The sequence below is a fragment of the Balaenoptera musculus genome, chromosome 21, assembly GCF_009873245.2.
Source record: "Balaenoptera musculus isolate JJ_BM4_2016_0621 chromosome 21, mBalMus1.pri.v3, whole genome shotgun sequence".
Lineage (NCBI taxonomy): Eukaryota > Metazoa > Chordata > Mammalia > Artiodactyla > Balaenopteridae > Balaenoptera > Balaenoptera musculus.
This window is the reverse complement of record NC_045805.1, coordinates 32,009,355-32,036,579: the sequence shown is the minus strand read 5'-3', so window position 1 is coordinate 32,036,579 and position 27,225 is coordinate 32,009,355. Positions and strand designations below refer to the sequence as shown.

Below are 27,225 nucleotides of genomic sequence, written 5' to 3'. Positions count from 1 at the left end.
CCGTTTCCCCTCCTTGTGTCCTCAAGTCCATTCTCTACGTCTGTGTCTTTATATCTGTCTGGCCCGTAGGTTCATCAGAAACATTTCTTTTTCTTTTAGATTCCATATATATGTGTTAGCATATGGTATTTGTTTTTCTCTTTCTGATTTACTTCACTCTGTGTGACAGACTCTAAGTCCATCCACCTCACTACAAATGACTCAATTTCATTTCTTTTTATGGCTGAGTAATAGTCCATTGTATATATGTGCCACATCTTCTTTATCCATTCAACTGTCGATGGACACTTAGGTTGCTTCCATGTCCTAACTATTGTAAATAGTGCTGCAGTGAAGGTTGTGGTGCCTGACTCTTTTTGAATTATGGTTTTCTCAGGGTATATGCCCAGTAGTGGGATTGCTGGGTCATATGGTAGTTCTATTTTTAGTTTTTTAATGACCCTCCATACTGTTCTCCATAGTGGCTGTACCAATTTACATTCCCACCAAGAGTGCAAGAGGGCTCCCTTTTCTCCACACCCTCTCCAGCATTTATTGTTTATAGGTTTTTTGATGATGGCCATTCTGACCCGTGTGAGGTGATACCTCATTGTAGTTTTGATTTGCATTTCTATAATGATTAGAGAAGTCTAATGATTAGTGATGTTGAGCATCTTTTCATGTGTTTGTTGGCAATCTGTATATCTTCTTTGGAGAAATGTCTATTTAGGTCTTCTGCCCACTTTTGGATTGGGTTGTTTGTTTTTTAGATATTGAGCTGCATGAGCTGCTTATATATTTTGGAGATTAATCCTTTGTCAGTTGCTTCGTTTGCAAATATTTTCTCCCATTCTGAGGGTTGTCTTTTCGTCTTGTTTATGGTTTCCTTTGCTGTGCAAAAGCTTTTAAGTTTCATTAGGTCCCATTTGTTTATTTTTGTTCTTATTTCCATTTCTCTAGGAGGTGGGTCAAGAAGGATCTTGCTGTGATTTATGTCATAGAGTGTTCTTCCTATGTTTTCCTCTAAGAGTTTTATAGTGTCTGGCCTTAGATTTAGGTCTTTAGTCCATTTTGAGTTTATTTTTGTGTATGGTGTTAGGAAGTGTTCTAATTTCATTCTTTTACATGTAGCTGTCCAGTTTTCCCAGCACCACTTATTGAAGAGGCTGTCTTTTCTCCATTGCATACTCTTGCCTCCTTTATCAAAGATAAGGTGACCATATGTGCATGGGTTTATCTCTGGGTGTTCTATCCTGTTCCACTGATCTATATTTCTGTTTTTGTGCCAGTACCATACTGTGTTGATTACTGTAGCTTTGTAGTATAGTCTGAAGTCAGGGAGCCTGATTCCTCTGGCTCCGTTTTTCTTTCTCAAGATTGTTTTGGCTATTCGGGGTCTTTTGTGTTTCCATACAAATTATGCAATTTTTAGTTCTAGTTCTGTGAAAAATGCCCTTGGTAGTTTGACAGGGATTGCACTGAATCTGTAGATTGCTTTGGGTAGTATAGTCATTTTCACAATGTTGATTCTTCCAATCCAAGACATGGTATGTCTCTCCATCTGTTTGTATCATCTTTAATTTCCTTCATCAGTGTCTTATAGTTTTCTGCATACAGGTCTTTTGTCTCCTTAGGTAAGTTTATTCCTAAGTATTTTATTCTTTTTGTTGCAGTGGTAAATGGGAGTGTTTCCTTAATGTTTCTTTCGGATTTTTGATCATTAGTGTATAGAAATGCAAGAGATTTCTGGGCATTAATTTTGTATCCTGCTACTCTACCAAATTCATTGATTAGCTCTAGTAGTTTTCTGGTAGCATCTTTAGGATTCTCTATGTATAGTATCATGTCATCTGCAAACAGTGACAGTCTTACTTCTTTTCTGATTTGGATTCCTTTTATTTCTTTTTCTTCTCTGATTGCTGTGGCTAAAACTTCCAAAACTATGTTGAATAATAGTGGTGAGAGTGGGCAACCTTGTCTTGTTCCTGATCTTAGAGGAAATGGTTTCAGTTTTTCACCATTGAGAACAATGTTGGCTCTGGGTTTGTCATATATGGCCTTTATTATGTTGAGGTAGGTTCCCTCTATGCATACTTTCTGGCGAGTTTTTATCATAACTGGGTGTTGAATTTTGTCGAAAGCTTGTTCTGCATCTATTGTGATGATCATATGGTTTTTATCCTTCAGTTTGTTAATATGTTGTATCACATTGGTTGATTTGCTTATATTGAAGTATCCTTGCATTCCTGGGTAAACCCCACTTGATCATGGTGTATGATCCTTTTAATGTGCTGTTGGATGCTCTTTGCTAGTATTTTGTTGAGGATTTTTGCATCTATGTTCATCAGAGATATTGGCCTGTAGTTTTCTTTTTTTGTGGCATCTTTGTCTGGTTTTGGTATCAGGGTGATGGTGGCCTTGTAGAATGAGTTTGAGAGTGTTCTTCCCTCTTGTATATTTTGGAAGAGTTTGAGAAGGATAGGTGTTAACTGTTCTCTAAATGTTTGATAGAATTCACCTGTGAAGCCATCTGCTCCTGAGCTTTTGTTTGTTGGAAGATTTTTAATCATAGTGTCAATTTCAGTGCTTGTGATTGGTCTGTTTATATTTTCTATTTCTTCCTGGTTCAGTCTCAGAAGGTTGTGCTTTTCTAAGAATTTGTCCATTTCTTCCAGGTTGTCCATTTTATTGGCATATAGTTGCTTGTAGTAATCTCTCATGATCCTTTGTATTTCTGCAGTGTCTGTTGTTACTTCTTTTTCATTTCTAATTCTGTTGATTTGAGTCTTTTCCCTTTTCCTCTTTATGAGTCTGGCTAATGGTTTATCAAATTTGTTTATCTTCTCAAAGAACTAGCTTTTAGTTCTATTGATCTTTGCTATAATTTCTTCTTTTTCATTTATTTCTGAACTGATCTTTATGATTTCTTTCCTTCTGCTAACTTTGGGTTTCTTTTGTTCTTCTTTCTCTAATTGCTTTAGGTGTAAGTTTAGGTTGTTTATTTGAGCTGTTTCTTGTATCAATATTAAGTATAAAATTGCCATACAGGTTTTGTAGATGCTATTTATCAAATAAAAAGTTTCCTGTATTATGTTTGCTAAGAGGTTTTTAAAAATCATGAATGAATATTAAATTTTATCAGACGTTTTTCCTTCATCTATTGAAAGAATTATATGATCTACCAATGCTTCTGGAATTACAGTCTACTTTATTTGATATTGATATAGACAGACATGGAATCAACCTATATGTCCAGTGATGGATGAATGGATAAAGAAAACAATATGTTTATATACATAATGAAGTATTATCCAACCATAAAAAGAAGGAAATCTTGCCGTTTGTGACGACATGTATAGGCCTTATGGGTATTTTGCTAAGTGAAATAAATCAGACAGAGAAAGACAAATATTGCATGATCTTAGTTGTATGTTTAACCAAAAAAATACAAAACAAAACAAAACCCTGAACTTATACAGAATAAATTGGTGATTGCCAGAGGTTGGGGTGTGGTTGAGTGAAGTGGGTAAAGGTGATGAAAAGGTACAACTTCAGTTATAAAACTAATAACTCATGGGGATGTAATATACAGCATGGTGACTATAGTTAATAACACTGTGCTGTCTATTTGAAAGTTGCTGAGAGAGCAAATCTTAACAGTTCTCATCACAAGAAAAATAATTAACTTTGTGTGGTGATGGATGCTAACTAGGGTTATCATAACGATCGATCATTTCACAATATATACATATATCAAGTCATTATGTTGGATACCTGAAACTAAAATTATAAGTCAGTTATACCAATGAAAAAATAATATAGAGTGGCCTCATGTACTCTTTAAACAGTTTCCATCAGTGTTAACATCTTACAAAGCAATAGTACAATACCATAAATGGGAATTTGACACTGATACAGTAAAGGCATAGATCATTTTTTTTTTTCATAGATCATTTTTTATCACCAAAGAGATTCCTCATTTTTCCCTTTTATAGCCATACCTACTTCCTCCTATAAACCTTTTCTCCATCCATGTCTACTGGTAACCACTAATTTGTTCTCTATTTGTATATTATCATTTCAAGAATGTTACTTAAGTGGCATTATATCCTATGTAACCTTTAGGGATTGGCGTATTTTTACTCAGCATAATACTCTAAAAAATCAAACAAGTTTTTCTACATATCAGCACCTGTTATTGCTGAGTAGTCTATCATATGTATGTACTCAATTTGTTTAACTGTTTACACATTGAAGGGTATATATATATGTTACTTTCAGGCTTTTATAAATCAAGCTATGATGAACATTCATGTACAAGTTTTTATGTGAATATCAGTTTTTATTTTTAAGATGCAGATACCTGGGAGTATAATTGTTGTGTCATACAGTAGTTGCATATTTCATTTTTTAGTTAGTTTTTTTTTTTTTTTTTTTAATGAAAGCTTATTTATTTATTTATTTATTTATTTTTGGCTGTGTTGGGTCTTCGTTTCTGTGCGTGGGCTTTCTCTAGTTGCGGCGAGCGGGGGCCACTCTTCATCGCAGTGCGCGGGCCTCTCACTGTTGTGGCCTCTCTTGTTGCGGAGCACAAGCTCCAGACGCGCAGGCTCAGTAATTGTGGCTCATGGGCCTAGTTGCTCCGCGGCATGTGGGGTCTTCCCAGACCAGGACTCGAACCCGTGTGCCCTGCATTGGCAGGCAGATTCTCAACCACTGCGCCACCAGGGAAGCCCCTTTTAGTTAGTTTTTAAAGAAACTACCAAATTTTTTTTCAGTGACTACCATTTTACATTCTGGCCAGCATTATATGAGTATGCATCGCTTACCATGTTTGGTTTTCTCATTATTTTTAATTTTATTGTTTGATAGTTATGTGGTGATATCTAATTATGATTTTAATTTGCATTTTCCAAATGGCTAATGATGTTGAAAATATTTTTATCTGCTTTTCTGCCGTCTACATATCCTTTTTGTTGAAACGTCTGCTCATGTGTTTTGTCTGTCTTCTAACTGAACTGCTTGTTTTCTTGCTACTGAGTTTTGGGGTTCTTTGTATATATGAGAAACTAATTCTTTGTCAGATATAATATATGATTTGCAAGTATTTTCTCCCAGTCAGTAGTTTGCTTTGTTATCCTCTTACCTGGGTCTTTTGAAGTGAAAAGTTAAAAATTTTTTTGAAGTCCAATATATCAATTTTTAATTTTACGCGTCATGTAAGGTGCATAGCGTCTTTGCTTAGCCTTAGATCCTGAAGAGTTTTTCCTACATTTTTCTGAAAGTTTTATAGTTTTACATTTCATATTTGAGTCTGTGATCCACTTTGAGTTAATTTTTGTGTGGAGTCTGAGGATTAGTTTGACTCTAATCATTTTTTAACCTATGGATTTCCATTTGTTCCTGTACCATTTATTGGAAAGGCCATCCTTATTCCACTGAAGTGCTTTTGCATCTTTGTCAATAATCGGTTGGGCATATTTATATAGATCTATTTCTGGGTTCTCTGTCCTGTTCCATTGATCCATAGGTCTATCCCTCTACCAATAACATAGAGTCTTGATCACTGTACCTATATAATAAGTCTTGAAATCGCTAGACAGATTTCTGTCTCTTTATTCTTCTTTTTCTAAAGTATTTTAGCTATCTAATGCCTTTGCTTTTCCACATAAATTTTAGAAAAATATTAACTATAGCTACAAAAAATTTTTCCTGGGAATTTGATAGGAATTGGGCCAAACCTATATATCATTTGGGGCAGAATTGACATCTGTAATATGTTGACTCTTCCAGCCCATGAACACTCTACATCTCTCCATTTTTTTAGACCTTTGATTTCTTTCATCAGCAGTTTATAGTTCACAGCATCCAAATCCTGTACATACTTTGTAAAATTTATACCAAAGTATTTCTTTTTTTGAGCAATTGTAAAAGGTATTGTATTTTTAATGTCAATGTTTCAGTGTTCATTGCTACTAAATAGGCACACAGTTGATTTTTGAATATTTACCTGTTATTTCCTGTAACCTTGATGAGCTCACTTACTAGTTCTAAGAGTGTTTTTGTGGATTACCTAGGATTTTTTTACATAGACAATCTGCCATCTGCAATCTGTCATCTACAAATAGTGACAGTTTTATTTTTTCCTTTCTCATCTATATGCCTTTTATTTCCTTTTCTTTTTTAGTACTGTGTTGAATAAGTGTGGTGATAGCTCACATCCTTGCTTTATTACAAATTTTAATGGGAAAGTCTTCAGTTTGCAACATAAGTATAATGTTAGCTGTAGGGGTTTTTTTTTTTGCAGAAGCTCTTTATCAATTTTTAGAAAGTTATCCTCTATTTCTATTTTTCTGAGAGGTTTTTTTTTTTTGGGGTCAGGGGTGAGTGTTGAACTTGTCAGGTGTTTTTACTGCATCAATGGATATGATCATGTAGTTTTTCTTCTTTAACCTGTTAATATGATGGATTACGTTGACTGATTTTCAAATATTAAACCAGCCTTGCTTTCCTGGAGTAAACCCCACAAGGCCATGGTGTTTTATTCTTTTTATATATTGCTGAATTCTATTTGCTATGCTATTAAGTATTTTTGTGTTTAGGAGGGACATTGGCCTATAATTTTCACTTTTGTATTCTTTCTCTGGTTTGGCAACATGCAAAGATGTTTGCTCTCACCACTGGTCTTCAACACCACACTAGAGATCTTAGCCTGTTCAGTAAGGCAAGAAAATAAAATAAAAGGCATATGGATTTATAGATGATGTGATTGTCTACCTAGAAAATCCCAGAGTCTACAAAAAAGCTACTGGATTTAATAACTGAATTCAGCAAGTTTGCATGTTTCAAAGTCAATTTACAAAAATGAATCTGATTTTTATATGCTAGCAATAAAATATTTGAAACATAACTAAAATGAACCATTTATGATAGAACTAATGTTGTTTCAGAGTACAAATCTGCAGCAAGTAGGAAATAAGACCTAGATATCTAATACACAGCATAGTGAATATAGACAATTATATTGTATTATAATTTTCAAACTTGCTAAGGGCCTACAATTTAATTATTCCAGCCTCTAAAAAGAAATAATAATTATGTGATGTGATAGAGGTGCTAATTATTGCTACAATCGCAATCATATTACAATATATAAATGCATCAAATTCACATATTGTATACCTTAAATATGCAGAATTTTATGTGTCAAATATGTTTTAATAATAAGTAAATAAAATTGTTTTCATTCTGTGTTCAAAAAAAAGAGAAAATAACAGCACTAAAGACGTGAAATACTTAGATATTGTTAGCATAATGTGAGAAAGATCTGTATACTGAAAACTGTAAAATGTTGATGAAAGAAATCAAAGAAGACCTAAGGAAATGGAGATATATATCATGTTCATTGATTGGAAGCCTCAGTATTGTTAAGTTGTCAGTTCTCTCTAAACTGATGTATAGATTCTACGCAGTTCCAATCAACATTCCAGCACTATATTTTGTAGCAACTGAGAAGCTGATTCTAATGCTTATGTGGAAAGGCAAGAACTTAGAATAACCAAAAAAATTTCCAAAAAAAAAATAACACGTATGGATAACTTACACTACTTGATTTAGATAGTTTTTATAATGCTACAGTAATCAAGACAGTGTGTTATTCACAAGAAGATAGACCCAAAATGGACTCACACATATAAGGTTAAATGATTTTTCACAAAAGTGCAAAAGCAATTACATGGAGGAAGTATAGTCTTTTCAAGAATTGGTGCTGAATAACTGGTTATTCATATGCAAAATGACCTCCATCTATACCTCATAACATATATAACAACTCAAAATGAGTGATAGATCTAAATAACCAAAACTTAAAACTATAAAACTTTTAGAAAAAGACATGGTAGAGGAATCTTTGTAACTTTGGATTAGGCAAAGATTATTTTTAGGTGTAACACCAAAAGCATGATTCCTAAAATGAAAAATTGATATAGTGAAGGTAAGAATTTAATCAAATTACTGCCCTTTGTTATATACTTTAAGAAAATGAAAAGACAAGTCACAGCCAAATACTCACAGAAAATATTTTGAAATCACTTATTAGATAAGGGACATGTACCTGCAGGCTAAAAAAGTTAAAACTCAATAATAATAATAATAAAAACAATAAAAAGTGGATAAAGTATTTGTCATTCACCAAATAATTATACAGATGGTAAATAAACATGAAAAGATGCTCAACATTATTATTCTTTAGGAAAATCTAAATTAAAACCAAAATGAGAAACTATTACATTCTTATAGTGGCTAAAACAAAACAAAACAAAAACCTGACAATGCCACCTGCTGGAGAATATGGAGGACACTCTTCTGCATTGCTGGTGGTAATACAAAATGGTACAGTTCCTTTGGAAAACAGTTGGGCTGTTTCCTATGAAGTTAAACATACCTGGTAATACCACTCTGAGATATTTACTGCAGTGAAATAAAAGCTGTTTAAAAAAAACCTGTAAGAGAATGTTTATAGTGACTTTATTAATAAGCACCCAAAACTGGAAACAACCCAAATGTCCTTACTGGTAAATGGATAAACAAGTTATGATTTATCTATACAATGAAAAATAAAGATAAATGAACTATTGATACTTGTAACAAACACCAAGGATCAATCTCAAATTTATTTTGCTGAGTGAAAGAATCAATTTTATACACAGACACATACACACACACACTAAACACACGTGCATGTATAACATACATGTATTTTCTGGAAAAGGCAAAACATAGGAACCAAAAACCAGATCAGTTGCCAATAGCTTGGTGTAGGGGGAGGTGTATGGGGAAAATTTGGGGGTTAATGGAACTGCTCTATATCTTAATTATGGTGTAGTTATATGAGTGTATGCTTTACTCAAAACAACACTATACATTAAAAAGTAAATCTTATCGTATGAAGTTATAAATTAATTTTTTAAATGCAAAAATTATGAGTTCATATGGATATTTGTAGTCAGTTTAACCTGATCTAATTATAATTAGCATAATGGTATTTTTACCAAGCTTCTTTAATTTGATCATTATGTCTTCTCTTTCTCTGAAAGTATAGATTTCTCATGTCATTCACATGACTATGTATTGCTTTAACCAACAATTGTTTTTTGAATATATCTTACTAAAGATGTACAAAGAACTTTACTCCAAAGTCTCTTGAAATAAATCCTTTCTTTATTATCAGATTTATATGAGATTTGATATTGATTTATTTAGCTTTGTTCTAAAACTTAATGTTATATTTCTGAATTGATAACACATTTATATTATTCAAAAGTCAAACCTATGTAGAAAATTATACACAGAAAATTCTTAGAATTTTTTTACACATTTATAATTATCTTTATTACATGTGTTTTTATTTTATTTTTTATTGAAATATAGTTGATTTACAGTGTTGTGTTAGTTTCAGGTATACAGCAAAGTAATTCAGATATATATATATATATATATATATATATATATATATATATATATATATATATTCTTCTTCAGATCCTTATCCCTTATAGGTTATTACAGATCAGCTGATTTTTCAGCAGAAACTCTGCAGGCCAGAAGAGAGTGGCAGGATATACTTAAAGTGATGAAAAGGAAAAACCTACAACCACGAACACTCTACACAACAAGGCTCTCATTCAGATTCAACAGAGAAATCAAAAGCTTTACAGATAAGCAAAAGCTAAGAGAATTAAGCACCACCAAACCAGCTTTACAACAAATGCTAAAGGAACTTCTCCAGGCAGGAAACACAAGAGAAGAAAAAGACCTCCCAAAACAAACCCAAAACAATTAAGAAAATGGTAATAAGAGCATAGATATTGATAATTACCTTGAATGTAAATGGATTAAATGCTCCAACCAAAACACACAGACTGGCTGAATGGATACAAAAACAAGACCCTAATATATGCCATCTATAAGAGACCCACTTTAGACCTAGGGACACATACAGACTGAAAGTGAGGGGATGGAAAAAGATATTACATGCAAATGGAAATCAAAAGAAAGCTGGAATAGCAATACTCATATCAGATAAAATAGACTTTAAAACAAAGACTGTTACAAGAGACGAGGAAGGACACGACAAAATGATTATGGGAACAATCCAAGAAGAAGGTATAACAATTATATATGCACCCAACATAGGAGCATCTCAGTACATTAGGCAAGGGCTAACAGCCATGAAAGGGGAAATCAACAGGAACACAATACTAGTGGGGGACTTTAACACCCCACTTACACCAATGGACAGATTGTCCAGACAGAAAATAAATACGGAAACAGAAGCTTTAAATGACACAATAGACCAGATAGGCTTATCTGATATTTATGGGACATTCTACCCAAAAGTGGCAGAATACACTTTCTTCTCAAATGCACACGGAACATTCTCCAGGATAGATCAAATCTTGGGTCACAAATCAAACCTTGGTAATTTTAAGAAAATTGAAATTGTATCAAGCATCTTTTCTGACCACAGTGCTATGAGATTAGAAATCAATTACAGGAAAAAATCTGGAAGAAACACAAACACATGGAGGGTAAACCATTCACTACTGAATAACCAAGAGATCACTGAAGAAATCAAAGAGGAAATAAAAAAATACATAGAAACAGATGACAATGAAAACACGATGACCCAAAATCTATGGCATGCAGCAAAAGCAGTTCTAAGAGGGAAGTTTATAGCAATTCAACCTCACCTCGTGAAACAAGAAAAATCTCAAATAAACAATCTAAACTTACACCTAAAGCAACTAGAGAAAGAAGAACAAAAAAAACCCCAAAGATAGTAGAAGGAAAGAAATCATAAAGATCAGAGCAGAAATAAATGGAATAGAAATGAAGAAAACATAGCAAAGATCAATAAATCTAAAAGTTGGTTCTTTGATATGATAAACAAAATTGATAAACCTTTAGCCAGACTCATCAAGAAAAAAAGGGAGAGGATTCAAATCAATAAAATTAGAAATAAAAAAGGAGAAATTACAACCGACACTGCAGAAATACAAAGGATCATAAGAGACTACTAGAATCAACTATATGCCAAAAAAAAAAAAAAAAAGACAACCTGAAGAAATGGACAAATTCTTAGAAAGGTACAACCTTCCAAGACTGAACCAGGAAGAAATAGAAAGTATAAACAAACCAATCACAAGTAATGAAATTGAAACTGTAATTAAAAATCTTCCAACAAACAGAAGTCCAGGACCATATGGCTTCACAGGCGAATTCTATTTAACATTTAGAGAAGAGCTAACACCATTTCTTGTCAAACCCTTCCAAAAAATTGCAGAAGGAGGAACACTCCCAAACTCGTTCTATGAGGCCACCATCACCCTGATACCAAAACCAGACAAAGATGTCACAAAAAAAGAAAATTACAGGCAAATATCACTGATGAACATAGATGCAAAAATCCTCAACAAAATACTAGCAAACAGAATCCAACAACACATTAAAAGGATCACACACCATGATGAAGTGGGATTTTTCCAGGTATGCAAGGATTCTTCAGTATACATAAATCAATCAATGTGATACACCATATTAACAAATTAAAGAATGAAAACCATATGATCATCTCAATAGATGCAGAAAATGCTTTTGAAAAAATTCAATACCCATTTATGATAAAAACTCTCCAGAAAGTGAGCATAGAGGGAACCTATCTCAACATAATAAAGGCCATATATGACAAATCCACAGCAAACATCATTCTCAATGGTGAAAAACTGAAAGCATTTCCTCTAAGATCAGGAACAAGACAAGGATGTCCACTCTCACCACTCTTATTCAACATAGTTTTGGAAGTCCTAGGCACTGCAATCGGAGAAGAAAAAGAAATAAAAGGAATCCAAATTGAAAAAGAAGTAAAACTGTCAGTGTTTGCAGATGACATGATACTATACATAGAAAATCCTAAAGACACTACCAGAAAACTACTAGAGCTCATTAATGAGTTTGGTAAAGTTGCAAGATACAAAATTAATACACAGAAATCTGTTGCATTTCTATACACTAACAACAAAAGATCAGAAAAAGAAATTAAGGAAACAACCCCATTTACCGTTGCATCAAAGAGAATAAAATACCTAGGAATGAATGTACCTAAGAAGGCAAAAGTGTACAGTTTTGTACTCCAAAAACTATAAGACAGTGATGAAAGAAGTTGAAGATGATACAAAGAGATATACATGTGTTTTTAAACACTTCTCTAAATGCATTATAGAATGACTATCACATCCATTCCCTGAAATAACACTGTTCTCAATGTAGCAAGTGGTTAGCACTAATTACCGCCTTTACAGAAAATTCTTACTTCCAGTCTGCCACCTACATCCTTTGCTTCCTGGTCCCAAGGAGTTAAATCATTTTTATTAGTGACTTCTGTATTCTCTTAGTGGTCTTTGTGCAAAAATATGAAAATAAGTGTATTTATTCTTATTCTGTATTTTTTCTGAAACAAGAGGATGCATGTTATGTAACTCTTATTCTGTCCTCGTTTTATTAACTTAGTATATCTCAGAGTCTTCTTCATATCAGAACACAGAGCCCTTACTTATTTTTAACCAGTTTATAATAGGGTCTAAAAATTGTGTGTAGTTTATTTAACTAGTTCTTTAATAATTGGTACTTGGCTTGATTCCAATATTTTATTATTTAAAAAAATCTTACAGTGAAAAAAACCTTACTTGTGTCATTTTTATATGTGCATGTGTATCTACAAGGCAGATTCCCAGGAGTGATATTTCTAGGTAGTATAATTCTAATTTTGATAGCTAATACCAGATTTTGGCACTGATTTTAGTGCTTTGCACACTTACCAATAACATATGAGAAGGGTCTTTTTCCCCACAGTCTAGCCAACAAAGTGTACGGTCAAGTTTTTTTTCCACCTTTGGTACATGAGAAATGGTATCTTGGTATAGTTTTAATTTTCATTTCTTTTTCATGAGCCTGATGGTAGATAGCTAGATATCTAGATATATAGGGATAGATGCATTTAGATATCAATTGCAACACAGATATAGGTAAAAAGATAAATTTCTTTGCCTTGCAATGAGAAGTAGTTTTCTTTCTTAATTTGTCTTTTGGCTTGGCTTTTCGTGTGTGCGTATTTTTTAACTGCCATACAAAATACTTTTATTTTTAAGGCAGGATTCATCAGGTTTTTATTTGATGGTTTCTAGAGTTTGAGTCATAATTAGAAAGGCCTTCCCACTTCATGGGTATGAGGGAAGTTTTAAATTTATTTTCCATGGTAATTTTAGAATCAACATGTCTAGCTCCTATTTTTTAAGACTATGTTAAATTTATAAATTGAGCTATAGAGAACTGTTTAGTCTTCACATCTCACATTTTGTCTTTCCAGTTTTTCGTCATTCAGAAGTTAATTTCTCATAGGTTTTATACATTTATTGATAACTTTTCTTAGGTATATTGTCCTTCTGTTTGCTGTTGTAAATGTGTCTTCTATCTGCTAACTATATATTGTTTTTGTTTGTAAAATTACCTTAGTTTCATGTTGATTTTATATCCTATTGCCTTACTAAATTTCTTTGTTTTTAATCATTCTTAAGTCTATTACATTGGTTTTTTCCCGCATATAATTATACCATTTGCAAATACAGGTAGTTTTATCTCTTTCTCTTTATTTTTATATTTTCAGTTTCTTTCTCTGTTCTTATTGCTTTGGCTAGTTTAGTACAGTTTTAACTAGTAGCAGTAATAATGGTAACATGGGTCATGTCTGTTTTCTTCTTTATTTTAGGGAATGTTACCTCATTGAGTAATACTTTTTAGCTTTGAGGGCTAAAATGTAGGTTTGGCTCTGTGTGTGTGCACATGCATGTTTTAGAACTTGAATAATAGTAAGGCAATATTCATAGATTCATACTGTACCAACAATTTGAAAAATAATCTCAGGGACTTCCCTGGCAGTCCAGTGATTAATACTTCGCCTTCCAATGCAGGAGGTGTGGGTTTGATCCCTGGTCAGGGAGCTAAGATCCCACATGCCTCAGGGCCAAAACACCAAAGCATAAAACAGAAGCAATATTGTAACAAATTCAATAAAGACTTTAAAAATGGTCCACATCAAAAAATCTTAAAAAAAAAAAAGAAAAATAATCTTTCAGCTTTTATAGGGATGACTTAAGATATTCTTATTGGCATTCAATAGAAATAATTATAGTGATATATTTCCTAACCTTGAACCATCTTGCATTCCTAGAATCAATCTCAATTTTGACATGATGTATTATCCTTTTAATAGGATGTTGAAATTTGTTACAGTAATAAGTGAAATTGGTGAGAGAATTTATCCCATTAGAAATGTAGAAATTATGGTACAGTCAGCCTCCTTGAACTTGAGTAATACCCCTTCTTGATCCCTTGATGTTATTTTAATGCATCAACATACTTTGCATATGAGTAATGTCCTAGAATAAATACTATGAAATTATGATAAATAACAGTAATTCTCTATGGTCTTTGTACTCCAGAAATTTATAATCTGGTTTAGGTCCTACAGTAGGAACAATGAACATAGCAAGCTTAATTTTTTAACCTTTTACAATCTGTCCTTTATTCAACAAATGTTTATTGAGATAATATTGCATAGTGATTCAAATTTAAACTCTGGAGGCCAACTGCCTGCATTTAACTTCAGCCCTGTCCCCTAGGGCAATTGATGCTCTCTGCCTCAGTTTCCCTACATTTGCTTTTATTATTTTTATTCTTTTACAGCTTTATTGAGGTATAATTGACAAATAAAAATTATACATATTTAAGGAGTACAATGTGATATTTGATATATGTATACATTGTGAAATCATAAGCTAATTAACATATACACCACCTTACGTAGTTAACATTCTTTGGTGTGCCGTGAGAAATCTTAAGATCTTCTCTAGCAAATTTCACATATACAATGCAGTATTATTAACTATAATCATCATGCTGTACATTAGGCCTCCAAGACTTATTCATCCAACATAATTGAAACTTTGTACCTTTGACCATCTCCCCATTTCCTCCATCTCCCAACCCCTGGCAACCACTATTCTACTTGCTGCTTTTATGAATTGGACTATTTTAGATTCCACACATAAGTGTGATCATACAGTACTTGGCCTTTTTATGTCTGGCTTATTTCACTTAGCATAATGTCCTTCAGGTTTATCCATGTTGTAAATGTCAGGATTTCCTTCTTTCTTGAGGCTGAATTATATTCCACTGTATATGTACATCACATTTTCTTTATCCATTCATCTCTCAATGGGCGTTTAAAAAGTGGGCCTCTCTGGCGTCATCTTGCATGGCTGGCAGTATTCACTATACTCTCACCTTCCCTTGCGGGAGAAATCATGGCTGAAGGCAGCTCTCTTGGCACTGAGCTGTGCTGCCTTGGGGGAATGGTGACATGGGTAAAGTGAAACTGTTTTTACCTTCTTCAATATGTCTATTCTTGGATTTTTTGCTCCAGTGTGGCGTGGGGCCTTTCCTTGGATCTTGGGCCACATCTGTGGGTGTTTGTCAAAATTGTTGTTTCTGTGGAGAGATGAGGGCTAAAAAACTCCTATTCTGCCATCTTGCTGATGTCACTCCAGAAGATTAATGTTGGTACATTATCTCTACTTGTTTATAGTTTACAGGAGGAAGAAACAATGAGAGTGAGAGCAAGAGCAAGAGTGAGAGAGAGACTCGAAGTAACATATAACAAAAGGGCCAAACTACAGAAGTGCCAATCAAATTAGAAGTGAGAAGGCAGATTGAGGAATTTTAAAAAAATATTTATTGTTTTTACTTATTAATATAATTCATTTTTAAAAAATTTTTGGCTGCGACGGGTCTTAGTTGCAGCACTCGGGATCTTCGTTGCAGTGCGCGGGCTACTCTCTAGTTGTGGTGTGCTGGCTTACTTGCCCTGTGACATGTGGGATCTCAGTTCCCCGACCAGGGATTAAATCCTCATGCCCTGCATTGGAAGGCAGATTCTTTACCACTGGACCACCAGGGAAGTCCCAGGAATGTTTAAATTCAGTGAAAGGAGGTGGAAAGCATTCCAGGTTATGGAAACAATATGCCTAGAGACATGGGACTAAATAATAGTTATTTTCAAAGAGTACGGAATTCATAGTTATAACTGGAGCTGAACCTCTGAAGGAGGGGAGGGATACAAGAAAAGTTGAAGAAGTAAAACAGTAAATCTTGATAACTGATTTGATGTGGAGACTGGGTGGGCCGTATTAAGTAAAAAATAGCTATTATTGAGTCCAGCTCATCAGGAGTATGCATAGAGTTTGGGGGAAAGTCTTATCTATTGGGAGAACTATCTTGAATGAAGAAAGAGTGTAAACAATACTTTGATACTGGAATGTAAAGCCAAAGTTGGGTGTTAAAGGCGAATACTTGGAAACAAGTGCTTATGTATAAACAATATCAGCGAGGCAGAAAAAGGGAGCAGTGGAGAGACAGTGCAATTGTGAAGTGAAGTGCAGTTGAGACTGAGGAGGCATTTCAAATTGAGAATTGCGTACCAAGCTTTTTTACACACGTCTTGGAATGTTCGTTTTGGCTGGGGCTCTAAAGATGGCAGAATATGTTTGGAGCATCTGTATCTTAGTGATTGACAGTATGGCTCTGGATTCAAACTGTCCAAGTTCATATCCTTCAGCAGCACTTAACTGTGCTGCCCTGAGCAAGTTACTTGTACTTCCCATCTGATGTTTGATTTGTTCAGTGGGGAAAAAATAGTATCTAATTCACTGGCTGGATTTGAGGATTAAATAGAATAGTTAATGTAAATCCATGAGAATAGTGCTATTATTATATGGCAGTTTATATGGACTCTTCTTCTCAAAGCAGAAAAAAATAATGTTAAGTTGTAGAACAATAAAATCGTTCCAGTGAGAAAATGGTGAGCTTTTCTACATTTGAGTGAAAACTTTTAATCCATACATTAAAACTATTTTTCATTGTAATTCAACAAAATACTTTTGATTGAAATGTTTGATCAAGGCTTTGGTAACCCTAACCAAACATCACAAGAACAGTAAAGTCATCAATAACTTGGATCCATTGTTTTAGAAACCCAGATTGCTTAATCTCATTTAATTAAGACTATTTTACAAATTTGAAACAGTTAAAGACATACGGAAAGATTGTACTTCAATTTGCTTCAGACTAGAATTTTATGAACTACAGACAAATTACTAGCAGGAGTTATCACATGTGAATTGTTTGTCAAAATTAACTATAATTATATACTTATTTATTTAGCTATAAAGATTATCCAGATTATGTGGGAGCAGCATTTCCTGGAAAGATGTGTGTTACCAGTTATTCTGCAGGAATTGCTTTGGTATGTAATTACTTAATCTTATTATTTGAAAAAAATACATTTAAAAATTACCCAGCATTACAGCATGTATTTTATACACTTCACATTTATATTTACATTTAGAGATTGCATTTATATTCTATCACTCTGAAAACTTTGAAGTATGTAGAAGGAATAGTATTCTGAAGTACAGGTGTCTTATTGCAATTATTTGGAAGTTAAAGTGGAATAAAAATATAATAAATACACATGTATTCCTTATTATATAGAAGAGTGCATTATGAAAAATTATCTGTAAAGATATTTCTATAACCAAAATAGATTTTTTTTTCTTGTAGGTATAAAATTGGAAAAATAGTCTTATAGATAAATTAACTTCAAAATCAGAACAAATGATCAACCAAAAAGTATGATAAAAATCCATTAAAATGTTTCAAATTTTTCTACATAATATTTAAAAGAAACCTTTATGTCTATTTTAAATATTTATAGTTCTTATAAATATTTTATATTTAAATAAATTATTGGTATAATTAGATGCATCACTGAAAGAGAAGTAATTCATTGAGCCTTTCCCCCACCTATTCATCCTTTTTAGAAATAAGTTTAAGTACTATATAGTATTTTAAAATTACAAAGTAATTTATGTTATTCATGTCCATTTTTAAGAGAACATATAGAAACATAAACGGAAACTTATATAATCTGGCATCTTCCGAGGGATGAAGCAATAATCACTGTTAACATTTTGATTAATATGTATCTCCTACTTAGGGTTTTTATCTGTTACTGTGGCTCCCCACTATATGTTTTTGCAAAAATGGGATTTTGCATGCATGTTTTTATTTCTGATACTCTTCCAATTATTTTTATTACAGAATTTATGCATGCATGCATGTATATGTAAAATTGTTTAAATTGTAGCTATAGAAAGCAAAGTTTGTTAGCAAAACTCTCTTCTTTATCCCCTTCATGAAGTCCTATGAGAATTTATAATTTCTATTTAAATTCTCTGGTAGTTAAGTTTATTTATTTAAAATATATATACTTTGACCCCTACTTTGATTAATAAACTTTAGACAACATTGGTAATATTATCTTTGACATATTTAACCCACTCTCTCTATTTGTCATATATATTGTGAAGTTTTTAGTTATTAATACTTATAATATTAGTAATCTATATTAAACATTCTTAAATATTATATGTATATACATAATATATGTAATTATATATTATAGATGTTATACAATATATAATACACAATAATATATAATATATTAAATATTATTGCATAATATATTACCATCTTAATGTATTTGTTTTTATTATTTATATTAATTATTTAAAAAAACTTTTTACCTTAAGCACAGTCCATTGATTATTTGCTATGAAAAATGAGACATGTAAAATAGTGCACTTCTCATATCCATTGTTAAGAGTTATAAAATTTATAATTTATTTTATAGAACTTTTGTACTTTGTCCACAGGTTGATTTTTAAGTTAAATCAATAAATATTATTTTATGGTATTATGAATATAAAAATGATATTAACTCTGAATCAGGAAATAAATATGTTGTTATTCTGGTAAAGCTTTGATGGCCAAAAGAGGTCTAATGGAGCTTCTCAATTTTTTTCTAACTTATTTTACTTCTGTGGGCGGAACCAACTGCCACAGAAAATTAAACTTCATCTTCCTTTTCTTGGAATTCTTTGCTCTTTTTCTAGAATAACTTCAAGTTTAAAAAATTTTGAACACAGTGTATATAAGTGGCAAACAATGTTATTTTATTAATGAAAACACTTTTGCTCTCCCTCCACATTTGATTGATAATTTGGCTAGGTTTAGAATCCTAGTTCTAACATCCTTCTCTCTCAGCATTCTGAAGATTGATGTATCGTGTTTTTGTCAACTCATTATGAAGTGCAAGGATGGCAAGGAAATTGAGGGTGTTTGTAAGAGAATCTGAACTGCTTAAAGGAGGAGAGAAGTCAGTAAGGAGATTAGGAACAGTGAAAACGTAGGAACCATGGTTTGGTTGTGCTGATGGGTGTGCAGATTGTTGTAGTTGAGGTGCTAGTGGAGTTATCAGGAGAGACAGCAAGTGGTCAGGATGTGGGATGCACAGAGATGACGGAGGGCTTGCAGTTATTGATAAAAATCTGTTGACAAGGTCTGGAGTGTGAACCATAGGAATGAGTGGGTGAGGCAGGATGTAGGATAGAATTATTAGAGGAGTTGAATTCAAGGAATGATGCTTTTACAAAGCTTTCATACTTATATTTTTATAAACATTTATATTTCTTTGTTTAAAAGCTCTTATACTTTTACCACAATTGAATATGTCTCTAAACAAGAATTGTTTTTTATGCTTTAAACATAATATAAATTGTATCCTGCTGTATCATTCTGCAAATAGATTGTTTTGGTTTCCACTTATAATTTTGAGATTTAATGGAATTACAGTTAATTTTTAAAAGACTTTGTTTTTTAAGAGAAATTTTAGGTTCATAGCAAAATTAAGAGGGAAGTACAGAGATATCCCATATAGTCCTTGCCCCCCAACACACATAACCTCCCTCACTGTTAACGTCCACACCAGAGAGGTGCATTTGTTACAGATGATGGACCTACACTGACACATTACAACCACCAAAAGTTCACAGCTTACGTTAAGGTTCATTTTGGTGGTATACATTGTGTGAGTTTTGACAAATATATAATGACATATATCTAGCATTATAGTGTCATAGAGAGTAGTTTCACTGTCCTCAAAATCCTTTGTGCCTAGTAAATTTTTTGCATTGGTGCTTGATACTTTATTATATGAATGCCACACTGTATCCTTTATGCTTTTCATGGGAATTTTGGTTGTTTCTATTTTTGCCATTACAAACAATATTTAATAAACATCTCTATACATAACTCTTCCAATTTCCATTTGATCTTTTTGTAAGTTGAAATGTAGTTGACATACAACATTATGTTAGTTTCAGGTGTACTACGTAGTGATTTGACATTTGCATACCTTACAAAAAGTCATGACAAGTCTAGTAATTGTCTGTCCCCATACAAAGTTAATATTATTGACCTTATTTCATATGCTGTATATTATACCCCCATGGCTTATTTATTTTATAACTGGAGGTTTGTACTTCTTAATCCACTTTACCTGTTTCACCACCACCCCACCCCCTCCTCTCTGGCAGCCACCCATCTGTCTTTGCTACCTGAGTTTGTTTTCATTTTCTTTTGTTTCTTTTGTTTTTAGATTTCAAATATAAGTGAGAGCATACATATTTGTCTTTCTCTGTCTGACTTATTTCACTCAGTGTAATACTCTCCAGATAGACCTTCCATGTTTTTGCAAATGGCAAGATTTTTATTGGGGGGGTGTATAGTTGTTTTACAATGTCGTGTTAGTTTCTGCTGTACAGTGAAGTGAACCAGCTGTATGTATACATATATCTTCTCTTTTTTGGATTTCCTTCCCATTTAGGTCACCAAAGAGCATTGAGTAGAGTTCGTGTGCTATACAGCAAGTTCTCATTAGTTACCTATTTTATACATATTATATAAATGTGTATATATGTCAGTCCCAATCTCCCAGTTCATCCCACCCTCCCGCCCCCTTTCCCCCCTTGGTGTCCATACATTTGTTCACTACGTCTGTGTCTCTATTTCTGCCTTGTAAACAGGTTCATCTGTACAACAAATGGCAATATTTTTTTAAAATTTATTTTTAATTTTTTTTGACTTTTTATTTTATATTGGTGTATAGGTGATTAACAATGTTGTGTTAGTTTCAGGTGTACAGCAAAGTGATTCAGTTATACATATGCATGTATTTATTCTTTTCAAATTCTTTTCCCATTTGGGTTGTTACATAATATTGAGCAGAGTTCCCTGTGTTATACAGTAGGTGCAAATGGCAAGATTTTATTGGCCGAGTATTAATCTACTGTGTGTGTATGTGTGTGTGTGTGTATATACATATACATACATATATATATGTATGTATATGTATATACACACATGTCATATCTTCTTTATCCGCTCATCTAACAATGGATACTTAGGTTGTTTCCATATCATGGCTATGGTAAATAATGCTGCAATGAACATTGGGGTACATGTTGTTTAGTATTAGTGTTTTTGTTTTCTTTGGAAAAACACCCACAAGTGAAATTGTTGGATTATATGCAGTCCAAGTTTTAATTTTAAGAGGAACCTCCATACTGTTTTCCATAGCGGCTGCACCAATTTACAGTCCCATCAACAGTGCACAGGGGCTCCCTTTTCTCCACATCATTGCCAACACTTGTTTTTGTCTTTTTGATGACAGCCATTCTGACAGGTGTGAGGTGGTTTCTCACTGTGGTTTTGATTTTAATTTCCTTGATGATTAGTGTTTTTGAGCATCTTTTCATGTGTCTGTTGGCCATCTGTATGCTTTCTTTGGGAAAATGTCTATTCAGGTCCTCTGCCCATTTTTATATCAGGTTTTCAGGGGTTTTTTTGATGTTGAGATGTGTGAGTTCTTTGTATATTTTGAATATTAACCCCTTATTATATATATTGTTTGCAAATATTTTCTCCCACTTAGTAGTTTACCTTTTAATTTTGTCGTTGGTTTTCTTCACTATGCAAAAGCTTTTTAGTTTGATGTAGTACCATTTGTTTATTGTTACTTTTATTTTCCTTGCTTGAGGAGACAGGTACAAAAATATTGCTAAGATTGATGTCAAAGAGCATACTTCCTATGTTTTGTTCCAGGAGTTTCATGGTTTCTGGTGTTACATTTAAGTTTTTAATCCATTTCAAGTTTTTGTGTTTTTTTTTTTATTGTATATGGTGTGAGAAAGTAGTCCAGTTTCATTCTTTTGCATGTACCTGTCCAATTGTCCCAACACCACTTATTGAAGAGACTATCTTTTTCCCATTAATTATTCTTGCCTCCTTTGTCATAGCTTAACTGACCATATAAGCTAGGGTTTATTTCTGGACCCTCAATTCTGTTCCATTAATCTATGTGTCTGTTTTTGTACCAGGACCATACTGTTTTGGTTACTGTAGCTTTGTAGTATAATTTGAAATCAGGGAACATGATAACTACAACTTTGTTCTTTATCAAGATTGCTTTGACTGTTCTGGGACTTTTGTGTTTCCACACAAATTTTAGAAGTATTTGTTCCAACTCTGTGAAAAACGCCATTGGTGTTTTGATAGGGATAATTGAAGCCAAGTAGATTGCCTTGGCTAGTATGGTCATTTTAACAATATTAATTCTTCCAGTCCATGAACCCATATAGCTTTCTATTTATATGTGTTGTCTCCAATTTCTTTCATCAGTGTTTTATAGTTTTCTGAGTATGGTTCTTATACCTCCTTGGTTAGATTTATTCCTAGGTATTTTTTTTTAATGCAATTTTAAAGGGGATTGTTTTCTTAAAATTTCTTTCTGATAGTTCATTGTTAGTATATAGAAATGCAACAACAGATTTCTGTATATTAGTTTTGTATCCTGGAACTTAACTGAATTCATTTATTAGGTCTAATAGTTTTTTGTGACATCTTTAGGATTTTCTGCATATAGTATCATGTCATCTTCAAACAGTGACAGTTTTGCTTCTTCCTTTCCAATTTGGATTCCTTTTATTTCTTTTTTTAGTCTAATTGCTGTGGCTAGGACTTCTAATACTATGTTGAATAAAAGTGGCAAGAGTGGACATCCTTGTCTTGCTCCTAATCTTAGAGGAAATGCCTTCAGCTTTTCACTGTTGAGTATGATATTAGCTGTGGGTTTGACGTATATGACCTTTATTATGTTGATGTATGTTCCCTCTATACCAACTTTGTTGAAAGTTTTTTTTAAAATCATAAATGGGTGTTGAATTTTGTCAAAAGCTTTTTGTGCATCTATTGAGATGATCATGTGACTTTTATTCTTCAATTTGTTAATATGGTGTATCACACTGATTGATTGGCAGATATTGAACCATCCTTGCATCCCTGGGATAAATCCCACATGATCATAGTGTATGATTCTTTTAATATATTGTTGAATTTGGTTTGCTAATATTTTGTTGAGGATTTTTACACCTATGTTTATTAGTGATATTGGCCTGTAATTTCCCTGTGTGTGTGTGTGTGTGTGTGTGTGTGTGTGTGTGTGTGTGTGTGGTGTCTTTGTCTGGTTTTGGATTCAGAATGATGCTGACCTTGTAGAATGAGTTTGTAAACATTCCTTCCTCTTCAAAATTTTGGAAGGATAGGTGTTTGGTAGAATTGGCCTGTGAAGCTGTTAGGGTCCTGGACTTTTGTTTTTTGGGACTCTTTTGGGTTTTGATTCAATTTTATTACTGGTAATTGGTCTTTTTAGATTTTCTATTTCTTCGTAATTCAGTCTTGGAAGATTGTACATTTCTGGGAATTTATCCATTACTTCTAGTTTGTTCAGCTTGTTGGTATATAATTGTTTGTAGTAATCCCTCATGATACTTTATATTTCTGTAGTGTCTGTTGTAAATTCTCTTTAGTTACTGATTTTATTTGGGCTCCCTCTTTTTTCTGGATGAGCCTGGTGAAAGATTTATCAATTTTAAAAAATCTTTTCAAAGAACCAGCTCTTAGTTTCATGGATCTTTTCTATTGTTTTTTGTTTCTTTGTTTGTTTGTTTTTGTCTCTATTTCATTGATTTCCCCTCTGATCTTTATGACTTCCTTCTTTCTCCTAACTTTGGGCTTTGTTTATACTTCGCCTAGTCTTTTAGGTTTAAGGTTATATCGTTTGATATTTTTCTGGTTAATTGAGGTAGGCTTGTAGTGCTATAATCTTCCCTCTTAGAACTGCTTTTGCTTCATCCTATAGATTTTATATCATTGTGTTTCCATTTTCATTTGTCTCAAGGTATATTTTGATTTCCTCTTGATTTCCCCAGTGACCCATTGGTTGTTTAGTAGCATATTTTTTACACTCCACATGTTTGTATTTTTTGCATTTTCTTTTGTTGATGATTTTTAATCTTATGTCCTGTGGTGAGAACAGATGCTTGATATGATTTTAGTCTCCCTAAATTTATTGAATCATTTTTTGTAGCCTAGCATGTGATCTATCCAGGAGAATGCTCCATGTGCACTTGAAAAGAAGGTATAGTCTGCTGTTTTTGGATGGAATCTATTAATTTCATCTATTATCTATTATATTTATTAATTACATCTGTCTAATATATCATTTACGGCCATTGTTTCCTTGTTGGTTTTGTCTGTGGATGATCTTTCCATCGATGTATGTAGGGTGTTAAAGTCCCCTGCTATGTTGAATTACTGTCAGTTTTTCCCTTTAGGTTGTTAATATTTGCTTTATCTATTTAGGTTTTCCTATGTTGGGTGCATATGTATTTACAATTTTTATATCTTCTTGTTGGATTGATACCTTTGTCATTATATATTGTTCTTTTTGTTTATTACAGTCTTTGATTTAAAGTCTATTCATCTGATATGTGTTGCTGTCCCAGCCTTCTTTTCATTTTTATTTGCATGGAATATCACTTTCCATTCTCTTACTTTCAGTCTGTGCATGTCTTTAGAGCTGAAGTGAGTCTCTTGCAGGCAGCATTTATATGGGTCTTGTTTTTGTATCCATTCAGCCACTCCATTTCTTTTCCTGGGAGCTTTTAGTTCATTTACATTTAAATAAAATATGGCTAAGTATGTATTTATTTCCATTTTGTTTATTGTTTTCTAATTGTAGTTGCTCTTTTTTGTTCCTTCTTTTCTTTCTCTCTTCCCTTTTGATTTGATGACTATCTTTAGTGTTTTGTTTGGATAACTTTCCTTTTTTGTATTTGTGTATCTATTATAAGTTTTTGGTTTGTGGTTACCATGAGTTCATATATAACAACCTACATATGTACATGACTATTTTATGTCAATGATCTCTTAAGTTTGAATGCATTCTAACAACCCTGCATTTACACTCCCCCTGCCCATGTTTAATATTTTTGACATCATATTTTACACTTTTTGTTTTGTGTATCTCTTACTACATATTGTGGATATAGGTGATTTTACTACTTTTATATTTTAACCTTTTTACTAGCTTTATAACCAGTTGATCTACACCTTTACTCTATGTTTGCCTTTCCAAAAAGATTTTTTTCCTTTCATAACTTTCATGTTTCTAGATATGGCTGTTTGTGCTTAGAGAAATCCCTTCAACATTTCTTGTAAAGCCAGTTTTGTGGTGAACTCTTTTAGCTTTTGCTTGTCCATAAAACATTTATCTCTTCTTTAATTCTGAATGATAACCTTGCCTGGTAAAGTATTCTTGGTTGTAGGTTTTTTTCTTTCATCTCTTTGAATATATCATCATGCCACTCTCTTTTGGCCTGCAGAGTTTCTACTGAAAAGTCAGCTGATAGTCTTATGGGAGTTTCCTTGTATGTAACTGGTTACTTTTTTCCGGCTGCTTTTAATATTTCTCTTTTTAATTTTTGGCATTTTAATCATAATGTGTCTTGGTGTAGACCTCTTTGGGTTCATCTTGTTTGGGACTCTGTGCTTTTTAGACCTTGATATCTGTTTCTTTCTCCAGGTTAGGGAAAATTTCAGCTATTATTTCTTCAATTATGTTCTCTGCCCCTTTCTCTCTCTTTTCTCATTCTGGGACCCCTGTAATGGGAATGTTAGTATGCTTGATGTCATCCCAGAGGTCTCTCTCAAACTGTTTTCATTAAAAATTTTTTTTTCCTTTCCTGCTTTGGTGATATCTACTACTCTGTCCTGCAGTTTGCTGATCTATTCCTCTGTATTATTTAATCTACTGTTGATTTCTTATAGTATAGTCTTAATTTCAGTTATTGTGTTTTTTAGCTCTGTTAGGTTCCTCTTTATATTTTCTAACTCTTGAAATTATCATTGTGTTCATCTATTCTTCTCCAGAGTTTGTTGAGCATCTTTAAGATCATTACCTTGAACTCTATAAATTGCTTTTCTCACTGTTTAGTTCTTTTTCTGGAGTTTTGTCTTGTTCCCTTGTTTGGAACATATTCCTCTGTCTCCTCATTTTGCCATATTCCTTATATATATTTTTTACTATATTATCAATATTATAAAAGGATACAACTCAGGAACATTCAGATGGAAGAGATGCATAGGGCAAGGTATGGGAGAAGTATTGCCGAGTTTCAGTACCCTTCTCAGGAATGCTGCACTTCTGATACCTCCACGTGTTCACAAACCCAGAAGCTCCCTGAACTCCTTCAGGTTCTTTTATGGAGGCTTCATTTTGTCCCTTAGCATGATTGGTGTAATCACTGGCCATTGGTGATTGAACTCAATCTCCAGCCCCTCTTCCCTTACTAGAGGCCTGGAGCAGGGTGAAAGTTGCCACCCTTTAATTAAATAGTTGGTTCCTCTCCATCCATAGGGCTTTCCAAAAATACGTCATTAACATAAACTATGATTGAAAGGGGCATATTATGAATAACAAAAGATGCTCCTTTCACTTTTATCTTTCCTGAGCTATTTTGGGACCAAAACCCCACAATTACAACAAACAATGCTTTTATTGCTTTTGCTCTTAATCTTTTAGGAAATTACAATGGCTGAAAATAAAGACCAAAAACAAAGGTGTTCAGTTAACACTATATATTTCCCTCTAATGACTATTTTCACTATATCCCGCAGATTCACGTAAGTTGTGTTTTCATTTTCATTGAATTCAAAGAGACCTTGAGACTCTTCTTTGACCAGGTGATTATTTAGAATCATGCTGTTCATTTCCCACATATTTTGGGAAAATTCCAGCTATCTTTTTGTTTTTGATTTTTAGTTAATTTTTAG

General features: G+C 33.1%; 1 protein-coding gene across 1 annotated transcript in view; it reads left to right on the top strand.

Annotated features, from left to right (window-relative positions):
* The window catches only part of ADAM32 (ADAM metallopeptidase domain 32), a 176,573-nt gene that overhangs the window by 60,903 nt on the left and 88,445 nt on the right, over positions 1-27,225 (top strand). The window contains exon 10 of the mRNA XM_036838636.1: positions 17,314-17,395. Within this exon, the coding sequence (XP_036694531.1) occupies positions 17,314-17,395 (82 nt within the window). The remainder of the gene's footprint in view (positions 1-17,313; positions 17,396-27,225) is intronic.